Below are 24606 nucleotides of genomic sequence, written 5' to 3'. Positions count from 1 at the left end.
GATCTGCCCCCTGCCCTTGCCCGTACCACGGTCCAGTGTGAGGGAGAACAGCTTCAGTCTCGGTATGGCGCCTTGTCCTGCAGAGACAGGTGCCACTGCCCCAGAAGGGTGCCGCCAATGCCTCCTCGTTCACAGCACGGGAAGGGGAAAGGTGAGTCTACTCCTTTTTCTCCAGCCCTGCCAACACCTTTCCCATATGGGAAAGGAAGTCCAGTCTTAGTTCTAGGCTTTTGTTGGAGTTCAGGTGAATTGGGAATTCTAGTCCTCTCCTGTTCGGGGATGTCGGGAGAACTTCAAGTATAAATCCCTGCATGAGGACCATATACAATATAAAAACTATTAGTCTCCCTGAGAGTAGCAGTGCAGGAAACTCTGACTTACAGCACTGATGCCCTCAGTAACCAGTAGCAGTGGGCCATCCTATCTGTGTCTAGAATCAGGCAGCAAGCATCCAGAGCTCAGTATTCTTATGGAAAAAAAAGAGTGGTTTTTATACTGGGTCTGGATTTTTAAAGGTTGGCCCTGAAACATTATAAGGCACCTAGAGAGCAAAGGCTTCATGGACACTGAATTACACATTTCACAGAACAGCTGGGGTGGGTTGCAGGGGGCTGTTAGACCCATGACAGTAGTATTGCACCCGAGGATACGTCTCTAGCCCCAGAGGCACCAGGTGGTGGTGGGGGAAGGGGTAGGAGAAATAGTCACAGCAACGTTGGCCCCTTGGCAGCACGTGGAACAGAAGCAAAGAACTGTCGTCCATCCAGTTCCCATGGCTGGCAGGCAGCAGGCGGCTTGGTGGGGGGGTTCACAGTTGTGGAGCGGTGGTTCATGTAGCTGGCCGTGATGAAGCTCACCTCTGCAATCTAAGGAGACAACGGAGAAACAAAGGAATTGAACTAGCTTTGGCTTGAATCCTGGCCCTCTCACTCGCTAGCTGTTGCACTGGGTGTATAAGCTTCTTGGGCTTCAGTTTGTCTCTTAAAATACCCACCCAGGGGGAAAAATGTTCAAAGGGGATCATTACTGTGAGGTTCAGAGGCCTAGTGAAATGGGCATCTGGAGGTCCTGAGATGCACCGTACGCCCTGAGAACAGGAGGACCAACATTCCGCTCTGGCTGTCTCCAAGCCAGGGCAAGGCAGCCTCCCTGGAGGAAGGGATCTGTACTTCCTCTCCTTTGGCAGGGACAGTATTGAAAGGAGGAGGAGGTTTGGCAAACTCCAACTTTAGGATTAAAACAACAGGGTTTCCAGTTGCTCAGAAGGGAGCCAGAAACTATAAATCAGAACTTTGGTTTCAGAGTCTCTGGAATTGTTATTTTTGCATCAGTATTTCCTGTACTGAGTAGGAACAAAGCCCTTAAAGTGAACAGTTCTTAAGATCGTCTGCAGAACCCCAGGGAAGGGGCAGCACGTGCAGACTGTCCTACTTGTGACTAGCGCTGGGACAGCAGAGCCCAAGGCAAGGTGAGAACACCTTGAGGAGGAAGCTGCCCTGGCCTTGGGCCTGCTGCAAGGATAAGAGGAGCAAGAGGGCCCCCAACGCAAGCCTGTCCGGTGCTGTGGCTGACAGGAGGGAAGAAGGTAACGTGAGGAGCGCAGGAGTAGCTGGACCAGAGCGAGTTCCCTCTTCCATCAGCCCCTCCACCTACCAGCTCCGCAGTGATCGCAGGGACGCCACCTGAACCCTCTGGAGTACTGATGACAGACAGGACCAAAAGCTTTATTTGGGGCAGGGCCCTTCCAGAGTACTGTCATAACCCCAGTTTCCTTTCTAAGCTCTGAGCACACCTCATCGGACCACAGTAGAGTAAAATGTTTTAGCAGTGTTCAGACCCACCTTGGGAGCAGCCATCCGGAAGATCAGCTTCTCAACGTGGCCTTTTCCAGAGCTCTGGTCTGGAATGGATCTAATCACAAGCATGAAGTCATCCCGGCAGCCACCGAAGGTCATCACTGAAGAGTAGGGGTAAGTGACATGCACTTGCTGTGGGAAAAGAGCCAGTTAGTTCTGGAGAAACTTTTTTTTTTTTTTGTAGTTCAGCGGTTAGGTTTATTATTCATTGCAGGAAGGGAGAACAGACACCATAGGTAACTGTGCAAATATTATCTTTATACAGAGCGTCCTCATTTTTCCCATTTCCTTTTTTTTCCTAATTGGGATCATCTCTGACAGCGAATGACAGCCTCTTTGAATTCCTCCAAGGCTTATTCTGTGGCACATTATTCATAAAACAATTTGCAGTAAATTATTATGTGCATTTATACATACAGTATATGCAATTAGGCATAGACAAAAGTAAAAATATACAAAAAGTAATAATTTAAGATGTTCAATTATAGCTTGAAAATATAATTAACTTATTAGGATATTAGATAAAGCAACATGTCATAGTAAATTTACCAGTCTATTTATCTGATCTAGATATTCCTAGAGTGTGCACATAACAACCGAATGATTTTTTTTAAGCTCTTTATTGGAATATAATTGCTTTACACTGTTGTGCCAGTTTCTGCTGTACAACAGAGTGAATCAGCTGTATTTATACATATATCCCCATATCCCCTCCCTCCCGCGACTGCCTCCCACCCTCCCTATCCCAGGCCTCTAAGTTGTCACCCATCATCGACTTGATCTCCCTGTGTTATGCAGCAACTTCCTCCTAGCTATCTGTCTTACAGTTGGTAGTGTATATATGTCATTGCTACTCTCTCACTTTGTCCCAGGTTCCCCTTCGTCCCCCTCACCCCGTGTCCTCAAGTCCGTTCTCTACATTTGCATCTTTATTCTTGTCCTGTCCCTGGGTTCATCAGTACCATTTTTTTAGATTCCATATATGAGTTAGCATACGGTATTTGTTTTTCTCTTTCTGGCTTCGCTCTGTATGACAGTCTCTAGGTCCATCCACCTCACTACAAATAACTCAATTTCATTCCTTTTTATGGGTGAATAATATCTGGAGAAACTTTCTACATCCCTCCTGAGCTAGAAGCCAGCATGCCCAGTCTCTTCCAGACCAGGAAGGGTGAACTCTGAAGTGGTCACACTTTGGAGATCTACATTTGGAATGTCCACAAGCTGTGTCTAGAGGACAGCAGTGCTTGGGCAGAGGGTGGGATAGCGCAGGCCTTTGATTCCAGAGAGAAGAAGAAAAGCTACTGTTCAGAAGAAGGAGGGGTCAGGGAGCCAGCCCTCACCCTTCCATACCATAGTGTTGTGGTCCAGGATGCTGACACCATCCTCATTCACAGCAATCCACACCAGAGCGTTCTCCTTGGAAGACAGCCGTGCAGGCTGGGGAAAAAGGAAAATCCATCAGACATTCACAGCTAGGGATTCTGAACCACTAGAGCTTTCTGAGTGGGACCTGCTAGGCGGTGATTTCCAACTTTTTCCTCCTTTTGGAAAACAAAGAAGATGGTATTTGTACAGCCTGCTAGAGTAAACAGGCTGCTCATGGCAGAAAGCATCTCGCTTGGGGCTCTGGCCCCCTACTAACTACCCCAAGGTGGGAGAGTATCACTTTCTTGCAGTACCTATAGCCCATCCTGTCATGGTACAGAGCACAGTACACTTTGTTCCTGCTGCAGGACAGAAGCCAGCCCTGGCTGTTCTGTCACAGGTATGGAGAACAGGCTGTTTTCTCCTGGCTCTCAGAAACTGACAGCATTCTACCCACAGGCTCTCCCAGCACAAGTGCATCTTGCTTTAGTTTATTTCCTAGGGACTATAAAAAAAATTAGGAGAAAAATAATGCAAGCTTAAGGGCTTTAGGCCCTACCAGGGAGAAAAGTGACTATTTGGTGGACAAGTCCTTGAATGACTAATTTTCACTGCCAGGGCTGCAGTAGGGCAATCTAGATTTCCTGTCTATCTTACCCAAAAGGCTGGGGCGAGAGATGGACAGGTCTCTTTTTTCAGGAGCTTTTTCCAGCCTTCTAGACCAAGTGGGTCCCCATGTTATATGCCTTTATAACACCCTTGTACTTTTCCTTCATGGCACTTGTGACAGTTTGTAAAAAAAAAAAAAAAAAATATATATATATATATTTAGAGAGAGATAGAATGTGTGATTATTCAATTAATGTGTACCTCCCCCACTAGATGGGAAGCTCCATGAAGGCAAGGACTGTGTCTGATTTGCTTATCTCTTGTAACCTCAGACAACTACTAGCACAATGCCCGAGACATAGCAGGAGCTCAACAATTCTTTGCTGAATGAATGAGTGAATGTCTGTTGTCTAATCTGTATCCTCAGTGAACAGGATCACAATCCAGCTTGGAGGATAGGACCCTTTGTGTGATTATGTATGAAGTTTCACGCACACCAGATACCCAGTGAAGAGAAGTTCCAACTGAAATTACTATTGGCCACCTGGCCTTCATGCAGGAGAAGTTAACTGTTACCTGAGCAGTCAGATCCTCCTGTGGCTGCACCAGGTCAGTAGAGGTTATTTGTTTAGGTTATACGTTGTTCTTTCAAACTTCTTTTAAAATAAAAGCATTCTCAAGAGGGTTATCATATCAAGTCTGAACCCTGTCATGAATTAGTTGACCCTATCTTTTTTTTCCAAGGGTAGGATTGGGAAAGAAGCCAATAAAGGAAAGTTGAGGGTCCCCCAGAAATAATCCTGGCGGTAAAGCAGTAAGTCACAACTGCTCTGGACCAGGGAAAGCTGGAGTAGGCAAGAAATGCGTGGAGAGACAGTGACCCCTAGTGGTTGCTAGTATGCAGGCAGGCACACACGTTTGAACTGGCTCAAACAGGACTGAATCAAGGAGAAACTTAGGGAGTTCCTGAGGGTGTGGTAACCATTCCTTCCCGTGGAAACCACCCACACTTACCTGAGCAGCAAAGAGCTTAGCACCAAAGAGGGGCCATTTCCTGGCCACTGTCAAGTAGATGCGGATGCACTCAGGAGAAGAGCAGCCTTGCAGTGCTGCCCACTTCGTGGTCAGCTGATCTGCCAGGTGCCTGGTTTGGGCGGATGGAGAGAGATGGTGCCATGTTTCTGCTGCAGCTCTGAGGTTCTCCCCGACTCTGCAGCCCGTGCCTCCCCACGGTGACTCCCTGCCAGACCTCGCAGCCTACCTCAGCTGCTCAGGGGTTGTCCCGTGTCTGTAACGCCTTGGGTAGAACCTGTCTAGGACCTGGTGGAGGTGATGCTGCGCCTCGGCAGGTGGCGTGCCCCCAGGTCCCGGCAGGATGGGCTTCTCCAAGTCCCCGTACTCCACCTGTGGTAGAAGCACACGAAGGAACAAGTCAGGAATTTGGACATGAATGGGGTGGGGGCCTGCGAAGAGAGGTGAAATAAACCATTATTTCATTCCTTTATTGGTGAGGTGTGAGTGGATGGGAAAAAACACGTCTTGTGAACAGACAGACCCTTTATCTCAAATTTCACAGACACCAGAGAAAAAACCATAGGGTCCTAGAATATTAGAGATCGTCTAGGTCATTTCGTTTTGTGGCCGAGGTTTAAGTGCCTTATCCAAAGACACAGTGAATTAGTGGCAGACAAGGGAAAACACTATAGAAATTCTGACTTCTAATCCAAAAATATGGGATACAGGGTTGAAGATGCTACAGATTCTACAGTACAGCAGAGTGTTCCAAATGTGGCCACTGGAGTCGGATACTTGGCTCAAATCCCAGCTCTGCCATTTACCAGCTTTGAAACCATGATCAAGTTAAACTCTGTGAGCTTCAGTGTACTCATCCATAACGTCAGGATGAGAACTAAATAGGGTAACAGAAACAAAATGTTTAGCACAGAGCATGTTCAATACATGTTTATTATATTAAAGACCAACTACTATTATTTCCCCTTCCTCTCTAGCATGTAGGTGCAGCCTCTTTCTTATAGGAACCATGAAGGTATCCCAGATTCTTTTGGCAAGACAGCCTCCTAAAGGTAACGGAGAAGAGTCAAAGTCTGAATGTGTGTTCCTTTTCCTACCTTTTATTACAAATGTGATAGCTGTAAGTACACATTTTAAGTGACATACATTATCTAAGAGTCATACGTAGTACAACCCTGTAGAGGCAGGCAGGGAGGTATTTTTGTTTTCAGTATACAAAAAAGGGAACTAAAGCATAGACAAGTGAAGTGATTTGGCCAAGATCTTATAGCCAGAAGGTGGCTAGGATTCAAACCCAGGCGCCTGGATTCCAGGCGCAGAGGTTTTTTGTTTTTGTTTTGCGGAGTCCTAACCGCTGGACCGCCAGGGAATTCTACACCCAGAGTTCTGCACGTAGCCTGGATCTGCAGTGAGGCGCTCTGCTGGGTAAAGGGTCAGCAAGGCCACCCTCTCTGGCACCTGAGGACCTGCAGGATCTCCTGTTTCTACCTGTGTAGTGCCTTCCACTTGCGAGTCCAAGGGTCTCCTGACCCTCCTGATTCCTGAATAGAACCTTACCTGGGCCATGAGGGCAGCCATCTCCAGAGCCAGTTCCTTGTTGACAGGAAACCTCCCCGCCACTATCTCTCTGCTAGCCTGGGAGGCAAGCAGCAGGCGCTCTCGCTCCGTCTCCCCCTTGACTTGGCTCCGAAAGTACAGCCTACAGGGGAGAGAGTGAAAAGCCAGGACACAGCTGGGATCCCAAGCAGATGAGGCTTCTCTGCATCTGTTTATCTCGATTTCTGAAGAAAGAAACTACTCTTTTTATACCATTCGTGAGCCTTTTTTCCACTGGCTCCAGAAAAATTGAACCAAGCATGACACAGAACAGATACAGGGCCATCAGATCTCACAGCAACAGTAGCACGTGGTTAATTCTGAATTCACCATTAGACTTACTGGAGTTGGTGAGGGGAATCCAGTACCTGGAATCATAGCTTATTAGGGAACTGGATGAGTTAAGATTCTAAGAGACTAATGGAAATTATCTGCCTGGAGTCATATCTGGAATGGAATTTTCTTACTCAAATTGATATAAGGTCAGGAGGTCTCCTTCTGTGTTTCCTGGAATTGGTATAGAAGCAATTTATTCTTTAGCCTTAAATGTCTACTGCTCAGACAAAATCTTCCTCTCCTAATGTAACACATACAGCCACCTGAAGAAGTTGGTCTGCTTTGGGGGCAGGGGTGTGTGTGTGTGTGTGTGTGTGTGTGTGGGCATGTGTGTGTGCAGACAGTACAGGGACTGAGAGCCTGAGCTGTCCAGGGTCTCACAGTGACCGGCAGGGCCAGCCGGGGCCGCCAGCTAATGCCCAGCAGGCAGTGTCATATCCGTGGGCCCCCCGCCTGGCACGACAGGCCTCCAGCTGGGGAAGTGACCAGCTGCACCCCAGCGGCAGCCCTCATGCCTGGTCCCCCTTGGGCAGGGCTCAGGACCTGTTCTTGTACATCAGCTTCACGACACGTGTGCCACCCTCAGACTTTCCAGAGTGCAGCTCCTTCAGGGCTTGTTCCCATTTGGAGATGGCATCACAGATCTGCAAGAGGCAAAAGAGGGAAGTCAGAAAGGTCCAGTCAGGGCTGGACTCGGGCAGAGCAGCGGGGCAGAGTTGAATGACTGTTCTCCACCAGGAGGCTGACCTGCAGGGCCTCATGCTCCCAGGACCCAGGGTGCCTGCGACTTCCTCACAGAGGTGTAGCTCTGAGCGTGGCGTGCGCGACAAAGCATCGAATGCTGCCCCCACTGCCTTCACATCTGAGGGGGCCTCCCAGAGGCTGGGCACACCCAAGTCAAAAACCATGGCCTCTTTATCATTGGCTCACTTCCCTTCCACCAACCGCCATTCTTCTCTTCAACAAATATAACCAGAGGCCTACTGTGTAACAAAGCCTTACAGATGCCCGGACATTTTCAAAGAAGGCACATGGCATAGTTTTTCCAGGCAGTGGTAAAAGACTTATAGAAACCTTTGTCCTGTCACCATAAAGAAAGCAGACACTGGAGCCAAAACCCTCATCCTCATCAAGTGCTCCAGCACGTTCCCACAAACACCCAGCATGCCCTACAGCCCTAACCCTAGACCCTCATGCAAAACAGGGCTCGAATGCCACTCAGGGCCTTTACGTACAGACGTATCATAAAGATCTACCTCTTTAAAGTGTGGTGGAACCTGTAAGCATAGCACGGGCCCTGGCAGACCAGGTAAGAGTGAGCTGCCAGCGTACAACATGACACCTGCTGAGTCCAGGCCATACAGCTGTCTGTCTATGCATGTGTGTACAAAACTGGCAGCAGGCTCTGCCCGGGTGGGGCTGTTGCTGTGAAGTGCTTCCCTGTCCTTCCTACACTGAGCTGGGAAGCAGCTTTTCTGGAGACGCTGACCAGCCTCTCATGGGAGGGAGGGATGTGATCTTCTCTCCAGAGATAAGGGCACAGACGACTCTTCTCCGCCTGTACGGGCACATTTTAGGATGGCAGAGAAACGCTAGCTTGGGGGAATGCCTCGGGATCGGCCCCAGACAGGCTGTGAACACAAAATCCTGAAACCCTAGGTGGCTCAGGAGGGGCTTGGCTGGCTTGGGCGGGGGGTGGGGGGACATCACCTTGACGCTCCCCTGCAGGCAGTGTTCCAGGTCCCTGCCAGCAGGGTCGTCCGTGAAGAGGGCAAAGCCAGAATGGGAGGACCTCCTCATGCCCGTCTCCTGGTTCAGCCGCTGGAGGAACTCGTCGACTGTGGAGGAGCCGTCAAAACCCACCACCTGCCAGGAGAGGGGACCTCCTGAGGGGCGCCCGGGGGCTAGAGGCGGGGTCCGAGCCGGGAGGTGGAAAGGCGGGGCTGAAAGCAGCAAGGCCAATGGCAAAGGCCAAAGAAAGCTGGTTTCCACACGCAGCGGGTGAGCGCTTGAGGGCAGAGCCTGCCCACTGTAAACTGAGGTCCCACACAAGCTCTTTCCTCCTTCACGGTCACTCTTTTGGAGGCCCTTTCCCATGTCACTTTCTCAGTCCGTGTCTCAGCTTCCCTGCTCAGGTAGTGGGTTCAAAAGATCCTCCTCCCAGGCCCCAAACAGTGAAGCACTTTTGCGATTCAAGCTCCTTGCTCCCTCCACGCTGGCGGGAATGGCTCCGCTCGCCCCCTAAACCCCAGGCCCGTCCTTTGCTGATGTGCCTGTTAGGATCTGGTGGCCCAAAGGTGTTCTCCTCTGGGACAGTGATGGGAGAAGCCTCAGCACAGGGAGCACTGCAGCCTCGTCACCTGGTAGGTCCCGTTGGCGAAGTGCACGGGGATGCTGAAGGGCAAGGAGTGGTGGAAGGGGTTCCGTAGCAGGATGGACACCACCTCCATGCGCGACGGCCTGGCCTCCCGCTCCCCCGCCTGCAGCGTCCGCTCCACTGCCCGCTGGCAATACGTGGCGTACTGGCCAGTCTCATTGCTAAAAAGACAGGTGAAGGAAGAAAGGAACACCGGAGAATCCACTTGTCCCTGTCACCTTGACACCCTGGCGCCCTACCCACATGTACCCGGTAGGATCCAACCTGCAGCTGGGAGGCTGTGAGAAGAGCCCCAAAGACGGGTCTGGGGTGTTAATTTGTCATTTGGGGCCTATTTGCTGCAGGTTGCTGGCACAGATATTTTCTGCAGAAGCCAGAACGAAAATCTGGGAGTGACCTGGGGGCACTGCAGCTTCACGTGAGAGCCCCCACAAAACATCCACGCATACGCGTACTGGTGTGCAGGAGGAGCCCAGGCACGCCCAGATCTCCGCATGCCCACCTGTGTACCTGGTGATGGGCAAAGTCTCCATGACCACTGCGCACATCCCAGAGGGCAGGGGCGGCCTGATCCATCCTCGTCTCCCCTGCATCCCTCTTGACCATGCCAGTCGGTAGTGCCAGAGTGGCAAAGGGAACGACACGCACTCACCTGGGATCTGCGTGGCGCTGGAGCTGCTGTTTGACGTACCAGAGGAAGTGGTGCTGAGGCAGGAAAAGTGGGGCGCACAGAGCCAGGAGCTGCCAGCACTGCCGGGGAAACAGGTAGTGTGGGCTGCGTGCTGGGCCTGCCGTGCCACCGCCACTGCAGTCCTGAGCGACAGAGCCTTCAGCACTCTCCCAAGCGGCAGCCCCCAACCTTCTGTGGGCACCAGGACGGCCAGCTTGGTCAGGCTCTGTCCAGAATCACAATTACACCATCTGACTGTGGACAGATATCCGGAAGGGGCACAAAGAGGGCGGCGGGACCCAGGCAGCTTTGAGCACCGAGGCCGCCTGCTGGCTGCCAGGCTCGGAGGATACCTGCCTGGGTACCTCCTTCGACCTTTCCCACCTCCTGGCCAATGGCTCCTGTCGGCTATTCTGCCCCAGGGACACCCACCTGCATGAGCGAGTACTTCTGTGGTGGGCGGCAGCTGGTCTGCTTCATGAGCTGGCAGTAGATCTCGCTCTGCAGCTCGGGGTGAACCAGGCAGACCTGCAGCGCCGTCTGGGCCAGAGACACGTGGTAGTCCACCGAGGCGGCTTCCACAGGCACATTGATGAAGAGCTGGCAGGACTGCAGGGAAATGACGGTGGGCACGGGTAGACTGACAGTCCCTTGCGTATCATCCTCTGTGACAGGGGACAGACTGGGCCATCCCCCCAGGGCTCAAGGGAGGCTCGGGATCACTGCAGACAGCCCTTTCTAGGAGGGAGCATCGTTACTGCTTGAGGACATCTACTCTTACTGAGAAGGCTACTTTGGGATAGGATCTTTCCTTCTTTAAATGCTTCCATTACATAAGCGAGACATATTCATGTTTTAAGAAGAGAGAATATTCAGAGGGGAAGAAAGAACATTCTAAAGTAGGCCAGACTCTCTCAGGTCCAGAAGCAACATAAACCTGCCCTTTCCCGCTGTTCACTACAGCAGGAAGGGCACTCTTCACTGGCGCTCCCCGAGGGCCTGTGAGTGAAGTCCCAGAACGGCCAGCCTCCCCACCATAAAGGACACGGTGGGCAGAACTGCTCCGGGCAGAGCCTGGGCACAGGGCGAGTCCACGGGCCTGGGCTCGGCTCCCACTTTACCTTGAAGAGCTTGACAGCCTCCGTCTGCAGGGCCTCAGAGGGCAAGGTGGTGAGGGAGGTGCACAGCCCGTCTTTGCTGTAGCACAGCGTGGGGTGCCTCCAGAGCGGGGAGTCTGTCCGGAGCACAGCACCAGTTACCACTGCGAAGGGAACTCTCCTCCCACCTCACCCGACTCTGATCTGTGGGGAGGACAGGGCTCTCGCAGTCTGGACACGTGGGCTGTGCTGGGCTTGCACGCACAGAGCGCGGGCTGCGCACCGCATTTCCCCAGCACACTCACAAGCACGGCTTACAGCAAGGCGGCTACTGCCCTGCTCATGGGGCTGCAGGAGGGGTGCATGTGCAAGGCGTGGGCATCTGAGTGTGAGCGTGTATGCAGGGAGGCCCCTTCCCTGCAGCATCAGGTCTGGATGGAGAAGCAGGTATCAGCCTGGAAGAAACAAGCCTCGGAGCAGCAGGAAAGCGGGGTGTGCTGGGTGCCCTTCGATCCGCAGGGTCCTGAGAACCAGTAGCAAAATGAAGACCCCCACGTGCCTCAGGCTGAGGTGAGCCTGATCCCAATGTGGGCTTCACTTATTAACAAACTCTAAGTATAGATTAACCAGCCACCTTCTCTCCTCAACCCTCTGCCCAGCCCGCAGCGTTGCAGGGAATAAAGTAAAACATTGACCAAGTCACTGGGAAGTCTGCTCCCCAGACGACTCCCCCAGATCCTGAGTGGTCTCCTCAGGATCCTCACCAGAAACAGGGGTCCTGGAGCTTGGGACGGGAATGCTCTTCTGTGGCTTAGACGGTGTCCAAACAGCTTCAGGGTACAGTAGTGCTTTCTCTGGGTTCCTGACCGACAACTGCCCAGCCGCCACCCTGCAACCCAGCAGGGACGGCCGCCCGCGCCTTACCTGGGTCTCCCTCACCGTCCATCAGCTTGCCGATGAGCTGCTCATAGGCAGTGCCCACCTTGGCACTGCTGCCACCCGTAGCCACTGTGAGGTGGTAAAGCCACGAATCCTGGAAGAGGATGGAAAGCCACCTGATGGGGCTGGGCTGGGGAAGAACAGAGGCAAGAGCTCCAAAGGGGCTTCCCTGAAGCGGCCAAGTCCAGGGTGAGGTTCAGGCTGCCTGGCTGGCACAAGTCAAGGCCACTGGTCTCTAAGAGGAAACACCTGGGATCAGGTGAATGTGAACCCAAGTTCCTAACCTCGTGGTTCCCTCCATCTCATGGCCCCAGTGAAGAAATTTTGGTCATTGGGAATGGATTCAATACAAGGACTATTCAGGAAATACGAGTTGCCAAAATGTCCAAGAGGGAAATAAATTTGAATTTTGGGCAGCTCAGAAAACAGCAAGATGAGAATCAAAGGCCCGAGCTTTGCCGTGGAGGCCCGGCCCCCTCCCTTACCTTTTCGTGCTTGGTGCCAATGAGGAGGTAGGTGGGGCTGTGCTCCGGGGGGTGGATCACCAGGGTGCAGTGGGAGGAAAGCAGCCGCCGGGTGCCTGCGGCCTCGTAGTCCTCGTCTGAGTCACAGGATCGATCTACTTCCTCTACGCTCGCGTCCCGCACAGGCAGACGGCCCAGCGGTCGCTGTGGACACGAGCCCTCCGTGAATGGGCTGGCCAGCGGGGAACGGAGGAGTCTCCTCTCTCTGAACCCTCAGGCCTTGTAGGGCTGGCCATCAAGGACATGGACGGGTGACAGGATGGGGAGGGGGAGACTACCGCGCCCTGGCTGAGAAGGGCTTGGAGAAGCACAGAAAGACAACACAGGCAGAGATGTGTGGGCCGTGCACACGGGTCACACACTCTAGAGGGACCCGGCCAGCCGGCTTTGTACTTGTTGCAGGGTTGGGAGGGGTAGAGGGTAAAGCCGGGGCCTTCCATCAGGACACAGAGCCATAGGAATACAGTTTAGGGGAAGCTACTGGGAGGCCAGGAAGTACCTTGTCCTCGTGGCTTCGATAGTAGTAGAAGGTTCTCCCAACAAGAGCACACCAGACCAGCTTGGAATGGCCATGCTTGACCTGTAGGCCAGAAATGAACCGGCGTTATTAGCACCACAGGATCTCAGAAGTGAATCCAGGACTGGCAAAGAGGAGCCACAGGGAGACAGACCTCAAAATCCCTGGTCCAACTCAGATCCTCAGGTCAAGCCCAGGTCAAACTCGGATGCGACCCAGATTCTCTCCTAATGGACCCAGCCCTTTCATAGCGAGGGTGCATGGTACCACACAACACCCTATCCATCCTCGTATGACCTGCCACTAAAAGAATGACCAGGCCAGCCAGATGTCCTGTCCCAGGAATACGATCATGAGAAGAGCTCGCTAGTCAGCAGAGGCTAGAACGGGGAGGGAAGGGCCGCGGCTGGCTGAAGCCCTTGGGTAAATGTGATCACCAAGTGTAATACACACTGCACGTGGGCAGAGGAGATGGCCGTGGACACAGACTGAACGGGGGGGCAGAGGCAGAGGGACAGTCCCGAGCACGGAGCTCGCTCACACATCATTCCTGACGGGGTCCTGACCTAGTTAATGCACTTCCTTGTTAACGTCCCCTTTCTTGGGGTTAACAAGGGCTTCTCAGCTCCCTGCAACCGGAAAAGCCCTAATTAAAACGTCTTTAGGGCAGCCTGAGACGTTATAAGTCTTCGGCCACGCCTGCCTCACCGAGGTCACAGCTTCCCACTATTCATACTCAGCTGCGGTGGGTACAAGAAGGTGGGTTGTGGGATGTAACTCCTAACGACCTCAAAATGGGTCCAAGACATTCCTTTTCCTCCTCTGTCTTGACAACAGCTGTTGTTCTAACAACCCTGGGCCCTCTTTTTTTCAGAGAATCATTCACCATCACCTTGTGTGGTTCAGACCACAAGCAGTCAGTGTGAGGAACTTCCTGGAGAAAGAAGCTGTGTGTCGGGAGGGGACCCACCACCCCTGGCACTCACTCCTGGCTCCCCTGACTCTCAGGAGGAGCCCACCACATTCCCCCCGCCACCAACCCCACCCATACCTTGGTCAGCCAGCCCTTCACGGTGGGCTTGGTGCCACCCCGAGGCAGGGCTGGAGGCCCAATGGCCTGGACCTTCAGCAGGCTCTGCAGGACACGGATCCACTCTTCCAGCAGGCCGGGTGAGTCGGCCGTCAGGTAATAGGTCTTCTTCTCAGAGATGAGCTGTGGAGGCGTGAGGGGGCAGGGCGGGGAGACAGGAGGATGGAGTAACAGGGACCTGGCTCTGAGGTGGCACAGATCTCTGACCCACTGGCCTTCCTTCTTCCCACCTTGGTACTCCCTCCCTTCTCCTCCTCCTCTTTTCCTCCACGTATCTCCTACCTTCACTCCATCTCTCACATTCTGCCTCCTCTTCCTTCCTCAAACCCACAAATGAAGATCAATGCAAATGTCGATGTAATGTCTTTCATACACGCTTATTTTCCCTCCATCTTTGTCTCCAGCACAGCCATATCCAAACCCAGCACCTCTTCTATCTAAAACACTAGCTGCTAGGAGCACGCTCACCTGGAATGTCTGTGCATCCTCCCCTCGAACAATTTGGCAACGGGAGTTCAGTTCCACTTGACCTTGAGGCTTCCGGATGATGTCACTCTGTAAAGAAAGGAGTGGAGAGGAAAGAGGTTGCAGCCTTCCCAGAGCACATCATTTCCCCTCAGATCTTACTCCAGGTCACAAAGGGGAAAGTGATCCCCAAGCTTTCCTGGGCTGTGGCATGATGGGTAACTTGTTCTGCATCCTGGTTCTAACTAAATAGAGCAATGATTAGAGACATGGGGCCTTCTGCTCCAGGCCTCAAAAAGTATAAATTGAGCCTTTAAAAATTGGGTAAGATGCCACTAGGTTATTACTGAGCTATAAAGCCCTTAAATTCTTTCTATTACATATTATACCAAGTGTCCCAAACAGGTGGCCTATATATCACCACTGCCCTTTCCAGTGCCACTGCAGCCATTACCAGTCAATCAGAGCACGCCTACTCACTGAGCGATACAGACCCAGAGTCCTTAACATGGTGCTCAAGGCGGCCACTAACCATCAGCTGGAGTTGCACATGAGACAGGCCTTCTTGCTTTCTTTAAAACATTAACATGGAAGGTCCGGTCAAACCAGGTCCCAGCACCCTAAGGCTCCCTAATTCTAAACAGTGTAGGATGGAGACGGGGGACGTAACGAGCTCTAGAACAGTCCAGAGGATGTGAGGGCAGCCTGGGAATAGTTCATTTACAGGACTTGGCTCCTGAAGGTGGACTCACCAGGCAAACTCATCTGGAAGTGTCCTTGACTGCTCAGTGCCTGATTCCACTCAGGGTCCCGCGTGAGGCTCAAAGCCTCAGGTGCCTGCCCAAGCTGCCTCCCTCCACCTGCCAGACCTTCACCCTCTGCCCTGCTTCCAGCCCCCCTCATGCGGTGCTGGGGCTGGGGTAGGGGCCTTTTGCCTACTGTCCTGGGGAAGGAGGGTCTCACCGGAGACTTGTAGTACATGATCTGTCCCTGTCTCAGGACAAACCAGCGCCTCTTCCACGTCTTCACCCGGCTCCCCATTTTCAGCAGGTAGCCCGACTTCTCCAGTGACTCCTGCAGGAGTGGAAGGATGCAGGGGGAAGAGGGGTGGACAGAAAGGGGAAATCACTGGGGTTCCTGGACATCACACAGCCCAACATGGCCCAGTTGAGTCACTTCTTTGTTATCAATTAAAAACAAATATTGAGTATCTACTATATGTGTTTTCAGGGCACTGCCCTGCTGAGGGTGCAGACAGGACTCACAAAGCATGGGTGGTCCCGCTGGAAGGGGGAGACGGCACCTGATTGTGAGGAGGTGGCAGATCAGGGGCTGCACGAGCAAGAGGCTGGCCAGGGAGGGCTTCCAGCAAGAGCCGGACCTGAACTGGCCTTGGAAGGAAATCTGCCTTTCCTTCAAAGACGAGCCCAGAGGAGGAAGAAGGCCATTCCAGGCAGCAGGGAACAGCAAGAGAGGTCTGGGGCATGAGCCATCTGGATTTACCGCTGGCTCTGGCGCAGAACAGCACACCTCTGAGCCTCAGGCTTCCCATCCATGAGATGGGATAATAAGCCTGAGACGATTGTGAGGACAAACGAGGCAGTGCATGCAAAGCCGTGAGCACGGTGCCTGGCGCGCTGAAAACTCAATGAATGTGTTGCTAGCTCTTGGCATCCCAGGGTCAGTGTGGAGCTAAAATGAGGTAACACGTGCAAACTCCTCCTGGGCCCCGCGGGCCGTAGTGATGGGGTGTGTGTGTGCCTGACCCCCTAACTGCACACCCCCAGCCCACGCCCCACGGCCTCACATCATCAGTGGAAGCTCCCAAGCCTCCTGCCCTCCCTTTGCCAATCCCAGGGACTCCTTGTCTCATACAGCTGCTGCCTGGCTCTCATGCTGGAGGTCAGCTCCCTCCCGGCCCTGCCTCGGCGCCATCGGGGTGTGGGCCGAGCTCCCAGCTCACCCCGCCCGGGCCCGGCCCGTCGGTGGAGTAGGATGAGGTGCGCTGTAGCTTGTGCTCAGGCTCTGAGTAGTCGCTGTCCAGGGAGCAGGCATCCGGGGGGATGGCATAGTCGCCCTCGGAGCTCAGCGAGGACATGGAGACGCCTGTCCGAGGGAGGAGGAATCAAGGCCCAGGTCCACATCCTCCTGGCGTGCACAGCCCGGGAACTACAGGGCCTTCCTCACCCACACAGGACCGTCCATGGGAGGAGATGAGGGGCCCCTCATTGTTCCGTACCCCTCCTACCCCCCTTTCTCCATACCTCTCTTGATGGCCCGGGGGCTGCCCAGTCCGCTGGTCTTCCTGGACTCCGAGCAGGGGACTGAAGTTCGGAAGCTCGCCAGGGAGCTGCAGTCGTCATCGGACCCAGAGGACTCGTCCACAAAGGGCACCGTGCTGATCTGCGTGGCTTTCTGCAAGACAGGCCCCTCCCCACTGCAGCACAGGCTGCAAAACAAGCCCGGGCCCACCTGCACGTTCACTCCAGCTCCAACTGCCTGTCTAGAACGTGGGGATGCCATCACCCGGCTGGGGCACCCAAAAGACAACTGTCCCTTCCTGACCTGACAACCTTACCCCTTGTCCTCACTTCCATGGGTCTCCCTCCCCCACACACCATCCTCTGTGGTCCCCGATGGAGCTGCTGAGACCCTTGCTCCCTGCCACTAGGGGGCCAGAAAACCACGCCACGGGCCAAGTGTGAGCAGGAGCTTTAAAAGTGGGTGGGGATGACAAAGTGAGAGATCTTGGCAAAAATTTAAAAAGACCAGTTACTTCAATGTTGGAGAAACTGCAGAAAAGGATACTCCATAGTGTGATAAAATCTTTTTGGAAGGTAATTTGGCACTACCTGCCAAAATTTAAAACATGCACATTATCTTCCCATAAATTCTGCCTCTAGAACTCTGTCCTACAGAAATACGTACATATAAGCGCACAGAGATGTATCTGCGTGACGATGTTCATTGCAACACTGATTTTAGAGAAAAATAGAGACATGACCTACATTGTGAATCAATTCAGGACAAGTTAAGGTAGTTATGGGGCATCCATACCAAGGGGCACTGGACAGTCCTAAAAGGGGAGGCAGAGCTGTGCTGTGTGTGCAGGTGGGGCAGGAAGAGCCGACACATGGCTGGGTGAACAAGCAACACGTAGACTGACATGTATGATATCATTCTCTTTGCGTGTGCGTGTGCACATGTGTGTAAGAGAGAGACAGAGAAAATTTGTAAATGCATTTGTAAATGCATCAGAGGGCGTTACGGTATAAACACCAAACCATTAGTGAGAGTTGCCTCCGGGTTAGGAATCAGGGAAAAGCAATGTAAGAGGAAATCTCACTTTTGGCTTTTTATCCTTCCATTAAAAAGTTTTACAAAGTATTACTGTCTTGATCTCAAAAAGCAGTAACAAAAGCAGACCAAAAAGTATACGAAAACACCATGTTGCAGCTATATCTGATTTTTGTCAAAAAATATGTAGAGATGTTATGGGAATACACATAAAAAATTCTGGAAGGAGCCCCACGGGCCTCTGGGACAGACAGGAAAAGATGAGGAGGTCAGGCGGAGCAGGCACTGGTTCACCCTTTAACTTTTTACTTTGCCCATAATCATACAGACTCACATTTCTGTAAATGTAGAAATTTTCTAATAAAAACCTAATAAAGATATTGAATCACCGTATTGTGCACCAGGAACTAACGCAGTGTGATAGGTCAACTATACTTCCAAAACAAAAAAACCGACTCAGAGAAAAAGAGATTAGATTTGTGGTTACTTGTGGGGGAAGAGGCAGAATTGGACGAAGGTGTTCAAAAGGTACAAGCTTCTAATTATAAGACAGATAAGTACTAGGTATGTAATGCACGATATGGTCACTATAACTAACACCGCTGTATGTTAATATATGAAAGTTAAGTGTTAATCCTAAGAGTTATCATAAGGAAAAGGTTTTTTCCAATTTCCTAAATTTTGTATTTATAGGAGATGATGGATGTTCACTAAACTTACTGTGGGAATCATTTCTTGATGTATGTAAGTGAAGTCATTATGCTGTACACCTTCAGCTAATACAGTGCTGTATGTCAATTGTATCTCAATATAACTTGAAAAAACATTAAAAATAAAAAGATTTTTAAAAAAGACCTAATACATGGGTTTCCCTGGGAGCACAGTGGTTAGGAATCCGCCTGCCAATGCAGGGGACACGGGTTTGATCCCTGGTCCAGGAAGATCCCACACGCCTCGGAGCAACTAAGCCCGTGTGCCACAACTACTGAGCCTGCGCTCTAGAGCCCGTGAGCCACAACTAATGAGCCTGCACTCTGCAACTACTGAAGCCTGCTCGCCTAGAGCCCGTGCTCTGCAACAAGAGAAGCCACCACAATGAGAAGGCTGTGCACCGCAACGAAGAGCAGCCCCCACTCTCTGCAACTACAGAAAGCCTGCGCGCAGCAACAAAGACCCAACGCAGCCAATAAATAAATGAATAAGTTTATAAAAAACAAAAACCTAATAAAGATAAACCTAATAAAGATAAACCTAATAAAGATAAAATGACATATGGGGGGGCTGAGCTCCCTGCCCAGAGTCATGTGTATGCAGAGGCCTGACCCTAAAGCCCCACTCCAGTCACTGCCTGCAGACATGGCGGTAGGGGGGTGGCTCCGAAGAGGGACACCCCCTCCTCGGACAGTAGCTTCTTACCCCCTTCAGGGCTGTGTAGACGGGCACGGTGACGTTCTTGTAGACAAGGCCAGAGAAAGGCCCAGGGGATGCAAGGGCAGGAGGGCTTGAAGCTGGAGGGGCAGGGAAGAGGGATGAGATTCACTCAGGTGGCATAAGCCAGGAAGGAGTTCGGGGGAGGCAGAGACCTGAGCAGAGCGAGGAGGAGAGATCCTTGCAGACAGCTTTCCCTGAAACAGCACTCCAGAGACAGACCGGGTGGCACATCTCAGGACAAGGACCATGGCCTTCTGCAGCCCCACTCTCGCCAAGGTAAGCTACAGCCGTGTGCCTCTGGGGCACTTGCAACACTCGGGGGACTCTGTGGACAGTGACTCAGGAGCCGCAGGCAGGTGGAAATGTAGCTCCTTCAGGGTCTCTCTAAATCACAGCCCTTGCACTGCAGAAGGGAAGCCAGTGCAGGTGGGCGGCTGGACTGGCGGGCCGTGCCTCTAAAGCCCCTTCCAGCTCTGTAACTGGCTACGACTCTGCTCACGCCCACTCCCACAGGTGATGAGCGGAACCTGTGCAGCTTCCTTCTGTCTCCAAGGGAGCAGTGGCCACGTGCTTTCACCTGCACCTCACCTGCTGTGGGAGGGAACGGGCTGCAGGTGACCTGGCCCCGGCGATGCTCAGGCTTCTCCTCCCCGCTACGCCCACCCTGCCCACCACGGGCAGCCCACGTGGCACTCACCGCAGCAGCTGGCATTGCTTCTGGCAGACACTTCAGATAACCGCATGCCCGACGTGGCCACAGCGTAGATCCGGCTCTCCTGGAACCGGAGGTCGAAGGGGGTCAGGGCCCACCCCTGTGCCCAGCCCTGCCTCTGGCTTTGGAGGTGGGCAGACCTGGGTCCGCATCCACGCTTAGCCAGTGACTGGAGGGGGTGCAGATCTGAGGCAAGTTAACACCATTTCTGGATCTCATTTCTCTCGGCTCTAAAATGGGGGTAATGATACTCACCTTTCAGGCTGTTGTGACCATCAAATGAAATTATTAACATAAACATCTAACACCTAGAGTATAGTCAGTGCCCAGCAGGTAATACTTATTCCCTCTCTGGCTGCCACCCTTCCCTTGGGGCAAGGAAGCTCAGGAGGAGAAGGGACCGAGACCTTTTTTCTCTGAATCTTACCCATCTGACAGCCCTAGAAGTTGGGGAGTTGATAAGAGGATGTCAGAGCCCCATGGCAAGGATGTGCCCTATTGTAAGCCAGTTGTTTGGAAACCGGGACACATTTTTTCTCTACAGTAACAGGGTCATATCATGGTTAGGCTTCAGGCTCAAAGTCCCAGCTCGCCCAGACCCCTGAACCCCGCCACAGAAGACACATCCATGAGAATGCCCACCCTCAGCTCTTCCCTCGCCCCCTCGGGGGTCCCCTGGGTGTGAAGCAGGCCCACGGGCCTGGGGAGCTCTGCCTGGGGTTTGGATCATCCCGAACAATGCAGAGGCCTCGCCTACCCTTCCCCATCGCTCTCTTCCACTCAAGGTAAAGGGAAAACAAAGGCCCCTTCAGGTGACTGGTGAGTCACAAGGACTGGGGAAGGCTGGCTGGGCTTGCAGAGGCAGCTGGGCTGGGGCAGGGGCGGGAAGGGAGGTGGATGCTGTCGGGGCCACCCCAGGGGGAGCAGCAGCGCTGGGGCACCTGGGGAAGACAGGGAGGGCTGGGGAAGGTGGGATGAGCGCCCGAGGTAACTGGAGGCAAGGGAGGGGAAGAGATGGCGGCAGCAAGGAGGGGTTTCCGGGGGCGGGGGGGACTGGGCTGGGGCAGGGGATTCCGTGCGTACGTAGGGCAGGTAAATTGGGTCCAAGTGGTAAAATTAGGCATAGAAATGATTATTCCTGCCAGTAGTGGTGGTGGAATTCAACTACAGACAGGCCTCTAACTTCACAGAAAGAATGAAAGTGAAGCTTGAGGGATTTAGGTTAAACAAATGTAGGAGGGTTTTACAAAAGGTTAGCTATGCCTAACTCACAAGGTTATTCTGAGGACCAACAGCCAAAGGAACTCTAAATCAGCAAGTAGTCCACCGGACTCCCTCAGGTTGAGAAATGTCCTTCTCCCGATTCTGTCTTGATTTTTCCCACACGGTTACGGACCAGCTGGTCCCACCTAACAAGAGAGGTTGGGTTCTCTGGCCACTGTGGTTCCCTAAGGTGACAAGAGGGATCCTGTCCCGGGGACCGGAAGGAGCTGAGCCCTCTTGCCACATCCCTTGCCGAATGCTCCCTCACTGCCCAGCTCTGCTTTAGGATTCCCGAACACCTGCATTTACAAGACAACAAGGAACAAGAGGAGGGATGGTTCTGATGCTGTTCCAACCTGGCCTGGCCCTTGCCTCGTTTCCAGCAGCCTCTCCGCTTACTGTGAACCACTGCTGCAACTACTCACCAAATACGTACCCCCACGACAACCCTATAAAGCAGGTACTATTATCCCCAATTTTACAGAGAGGGAAATCAAGGCATGCAGGTTTAGCAGCTTGCCCCAGCTCACAGAGCTAGTGATTCAACCCTCCTGGTTTGATCCTGGGACCTGTGGTCTTGGCCACCACACTGCATCTCCCTGGAGGGTCATGAAGACTCTGTGAGAAAACGGGCACCAAGCACCCAGCTTGGCTGAGGCCTGCTCAGGAAACAGCTGGCCACCATCCAATCGTCGGACATCCTGGCTTGAGGGTGAGCCTCATCCCATGCTCAGCACATGGCTGTCCCTGACGAACAGCGTTCACAGCATCAGCCCTGCCCCTCCGTCCTGAACCCAGGGAGCCTCTTACCCATGATGGAAACCTGTGCAGCGGGGGTGTAGGTGGTTTGTTCCCCAAATCCACTTCCTCCAGCTCAGCTCCGGGGACCTCCTTCTTCCCTGCTGGGGGCTGCTCCTCCATCTCCATCGTCTCCGGTTCCTCCCGGAGCTCAGCTCCAGCCTCCACCTTGGGAAGGCTGGAGGGGTGGAGGGCTGAGAGGGTCCCGATCTCGATGCTCACCACGTGGCTGAAGTGCCCAGGGCCCGCCTGGGGCTGGCTGTGGTGCCGCTTGACCAGCTGGATGCTGTCCCGGGGGGTGCCAGGAGCCCGCACCTTCGGCAGAGTCAAGCTGCAGCCGGGGCTGCCTTCCCTGGCAGAGGTCTTCGCCCTAGGGAGTGTCCCTCCCTGAGCAGTGACTGGGCCCTCACCCCAGGAAGCCAAACTCTGCCTGGGGGTGCAAGGCTTCAGGCACAGCTGGCCAGGAGAGCCCTGTCTTCCCAGACGAGGCGGAAGGGTGTTGGCCTCTGATATTTCTTCAGGATGGACTATGCTGGAACTAGACTCCTCCAAGGGGCTTCCTGCTTTGGGAACAGAGTCCTTGCTCTGCAGAGCACCTGGAGAAGGAGCAGGCACAGCTGTCTTCAGGGCACCCTGGGCCTGAGGACCACTGTCCTGCCCCACTGGCTGGGCTCCTGGTCCTGAAGGGACAGGGTTCTGCTCTGCGGTTCCCTGGGCGGCCCCCAGAGGCGCCCTCGAAGGTGCCATCTGAAGAGCTGTGGTTGGGGCAAAAACAGGCATATTAAGAGCTCCCTCAATTCAGCCCCACATCCCACCACATACGCAAACACACACACACACACACACACACACACCCTCCACCCCCGCACATGCTGGCCCGCTTACCTTCTAGTGCACGTTGAAGGGCTCCCACCCGCTCCACCAGGTGCTGATTACAGCTTTTCAGGTGCTGGTTCTCCATCTCAAGCTAGACAAAAAGATACATCAAGACTGAGAATACTCAGCCTATAGGTTCGGACATATAATTCACAATAAGATTAAAATCCTTCTTAAAGATCGAATCTGCAAAAAAGAACCCGTGGTGCCCCTCCTCAATCCACTGCTGACTCTACGGGGAGCTCTGACCTCCCACTTCCCTCTGCACTACCTGGTTTTAGTTGGCACAGAATTCTATTGAGCAGTTCCTGTGCTTTCTTTTCTAGGTATTTTTAACCCTTTAAAAAAATGGTGAAATATAAGACAAAAACCCTGCATTCCACACCAACGAACAGCTTAACAAATGATTCTGAAATGAACACTCATGTGACCACCACCCAGGTTAAGAAAGGAATTTCCCAGCACTCCAGACAACCCGGACTTGTCCCTCCCCAATCACACGATCCTCCCTCCCCACTAAGGCGACGACTCTTCTGAGTGTATGAGACTCCTTTCCTGCTTTCTGTGCTTTACCATCTAAGTACGCCTCCCTACACACGTCAGTGTAGTTGTCCCCATTAGAACTTTATATTAATGGAATTATTCAAGATGTACTTCTGGGAACTTCCCTGGTGGTCCAGTGGTTAAGAATCTGTCTTGCAATGCAGGGGACACCGGGTCGATCCCTGGTTGGGCAACTCAGATCCCACATGCTGAGAGGGGGTGGTCAACTAAGCCTGCTCACCATAACTAGAGAGCCCAAGTGCTGCAACTACAGAGCCCACGTGCCCTGAAGCCCGCACGCTGCAACTAGACAGAAGCCAGCGCACCACAACTAAGACTCGACATAGGGGGCCTCCTAGGTGGTGCAGTGGTTAAGAATCCACCTGCCAATGCAGGGGACACGGGTTCGATCCCTGCTCCAGGAAGATCCCACATGCCGCGGAGCAACTAAGCCCATGCGCCACAACAATTGAGCCTGCGTTTTAGAGCCTGTGAGCTACAACTATTGAGCCTATGTGCTGCAACTACTGGAGCCCACGCACCTAGAGCCCGTGCTCCACAACAAGAGAAGCCATGGCAATGAGGAGCCCAAGCACCACAACGAAGAGTAGCCCCCACTCACCGCAACTAAAGAAAAGCCTGCACTCAGCAAGAAAAGACCCAACACAGCTAATAAAATTAATTAATTAATTAAAAAAAAAGACTCGACGCAGCCAAAAAGAGATTAATTAATTAATTAAAAAAAAAAGATGTACTTCTATATCTAGCTTCTTCTGCTCAAGACACTCTCCATGAGATCCAGCTTTCATTTTCTTTGAAATGAAAGCTAACACACTTTCAGCACAAGATCAGGTCTGCGGGAGATGTAGGTACCAGGCATCAGCTCTGTCCCCAAGGACTTGTGGTCTAGCAGGTGACCTGAGAGGCGCGTCTGCAGAAGGGACAGGAGGCAAAATGAGCCGCTACCCCCTGCAGGTGTGAGCCCCTTGTGTCAGGACAGACGAAGCCAAGGTGAGTGTTCGCCCTTCTCCAAACTTCAATTCCCTTTCCTTTTGTTTAGAAAGAGGTTGTTTTTTGTTTTTTTTTTGCTAGCAGCGCTATAGCTTCTAGTCCTGAGTTTCCTAAATAAAGCTGTAGCAAGTGATGAGCTATGAAAACAGACAGAGGCGGAAAGTAGAATAGAGGTTATCAGGGCAGCGAGGAGAGACAA

The 24606-nt window shown here is 52.7% G+C and overlaps 1 protein-coding gene across 1 annotated transcript in view; it reads right to left on the bottom strand.

Annotated features, from left to right (window-relative positions):
* Positions 1-33: 33 nt before the first annotated feature.
* PLEKHH1 (pleckstrin homology, MyTH4 and FERM domain containing H1) overlaps positions 34-24606 on the bottom strand; it is a 51064-nt gene continuing 26491 nt past the window's right edge. The window contains exons 6-29 of the mRNA XM_057733297.1: positions 22863-22944; positions 21990-22732; positions 19902-19980; positions 19190-19281; positions 16741-16891; positions 16440-16582; positions 15440-15550; positions 14480-14566; positions 13973-14134; positions 12904-12984; positions 12366-12548; positions 11866-11974; positions 10966-11078; positions 10277-10453; positions 9827-9924; positions 9158-9335; positions 8508-8663; positions 7341-7441; positions 6423-6564; positions 5095-5237; positions 4848-4977; positions 3210-3296; positions 1842-1988; positions 34-866 (exon numbers count right to left, since the gene is read on the bottom strand). Of these exons, the coding sequence (XP_057589280.1) occupies positions 705-866; positions 1842-1988; positions 3210-3296; positions 4848-4977; positions 5095-5237; positions 6423-6564; positions 7341-7441; positions 8508-8663; positions 9158-9335; positions 9827-9924; positions 10277-10453; positions 10966-11078; positions 11866-11974; positions 12366-12548; positions 12904-12984; positions 13973-14134; positions 14480-14566; positions 15440-15550; positions 16440-16582; positions 16741-16891; positions 19190-19281; positions 19902-19980; positions 21990-22732; positions 22863-22944 (3657 nt within the window). The 3' untranslated portion in view covers positions 34-704. The remainder of the gene's footprint in view (positions 867-1841; positions 1989-3209; positions 3297-4847; positions 4978-5094; positions 5238-6422; positions 6565-7340; positions 7442-8507; positions 8664-9157; positions 9336-9826; positions 9925-10276; positions 10454-10965; positions 11079-11865; positions 11975-12365; positions 12549-12903; positions 12985-13972; positions 14135-14479; positions 14567-15439; positions 15551-16439; positions 16583-16740; positions 16892-19189; positions 19282-19901; positions 19981-21989; positions 22733-22862; positions 22945-24606) is intronic.

This window comes from Hippopotamus amphibius, chromosome 4 (assembly GCF_030028045.1).
Source record: "Hippopotamus amphibius kiboko isolate mHipAmp2 chromosome 4, mHipAmp2.hap2, whole genome shotgun sequence".
Lineage (NCBI taxonomy): Eukaryota > Metazoa > Chordata > Mammalia > Artiodactyla > Hippopotamidae > Hippopotamus > Hippopotamus amphibius.
This window is presented reverse-complemented; position numbering and strand designations above follow the sequence as displayed.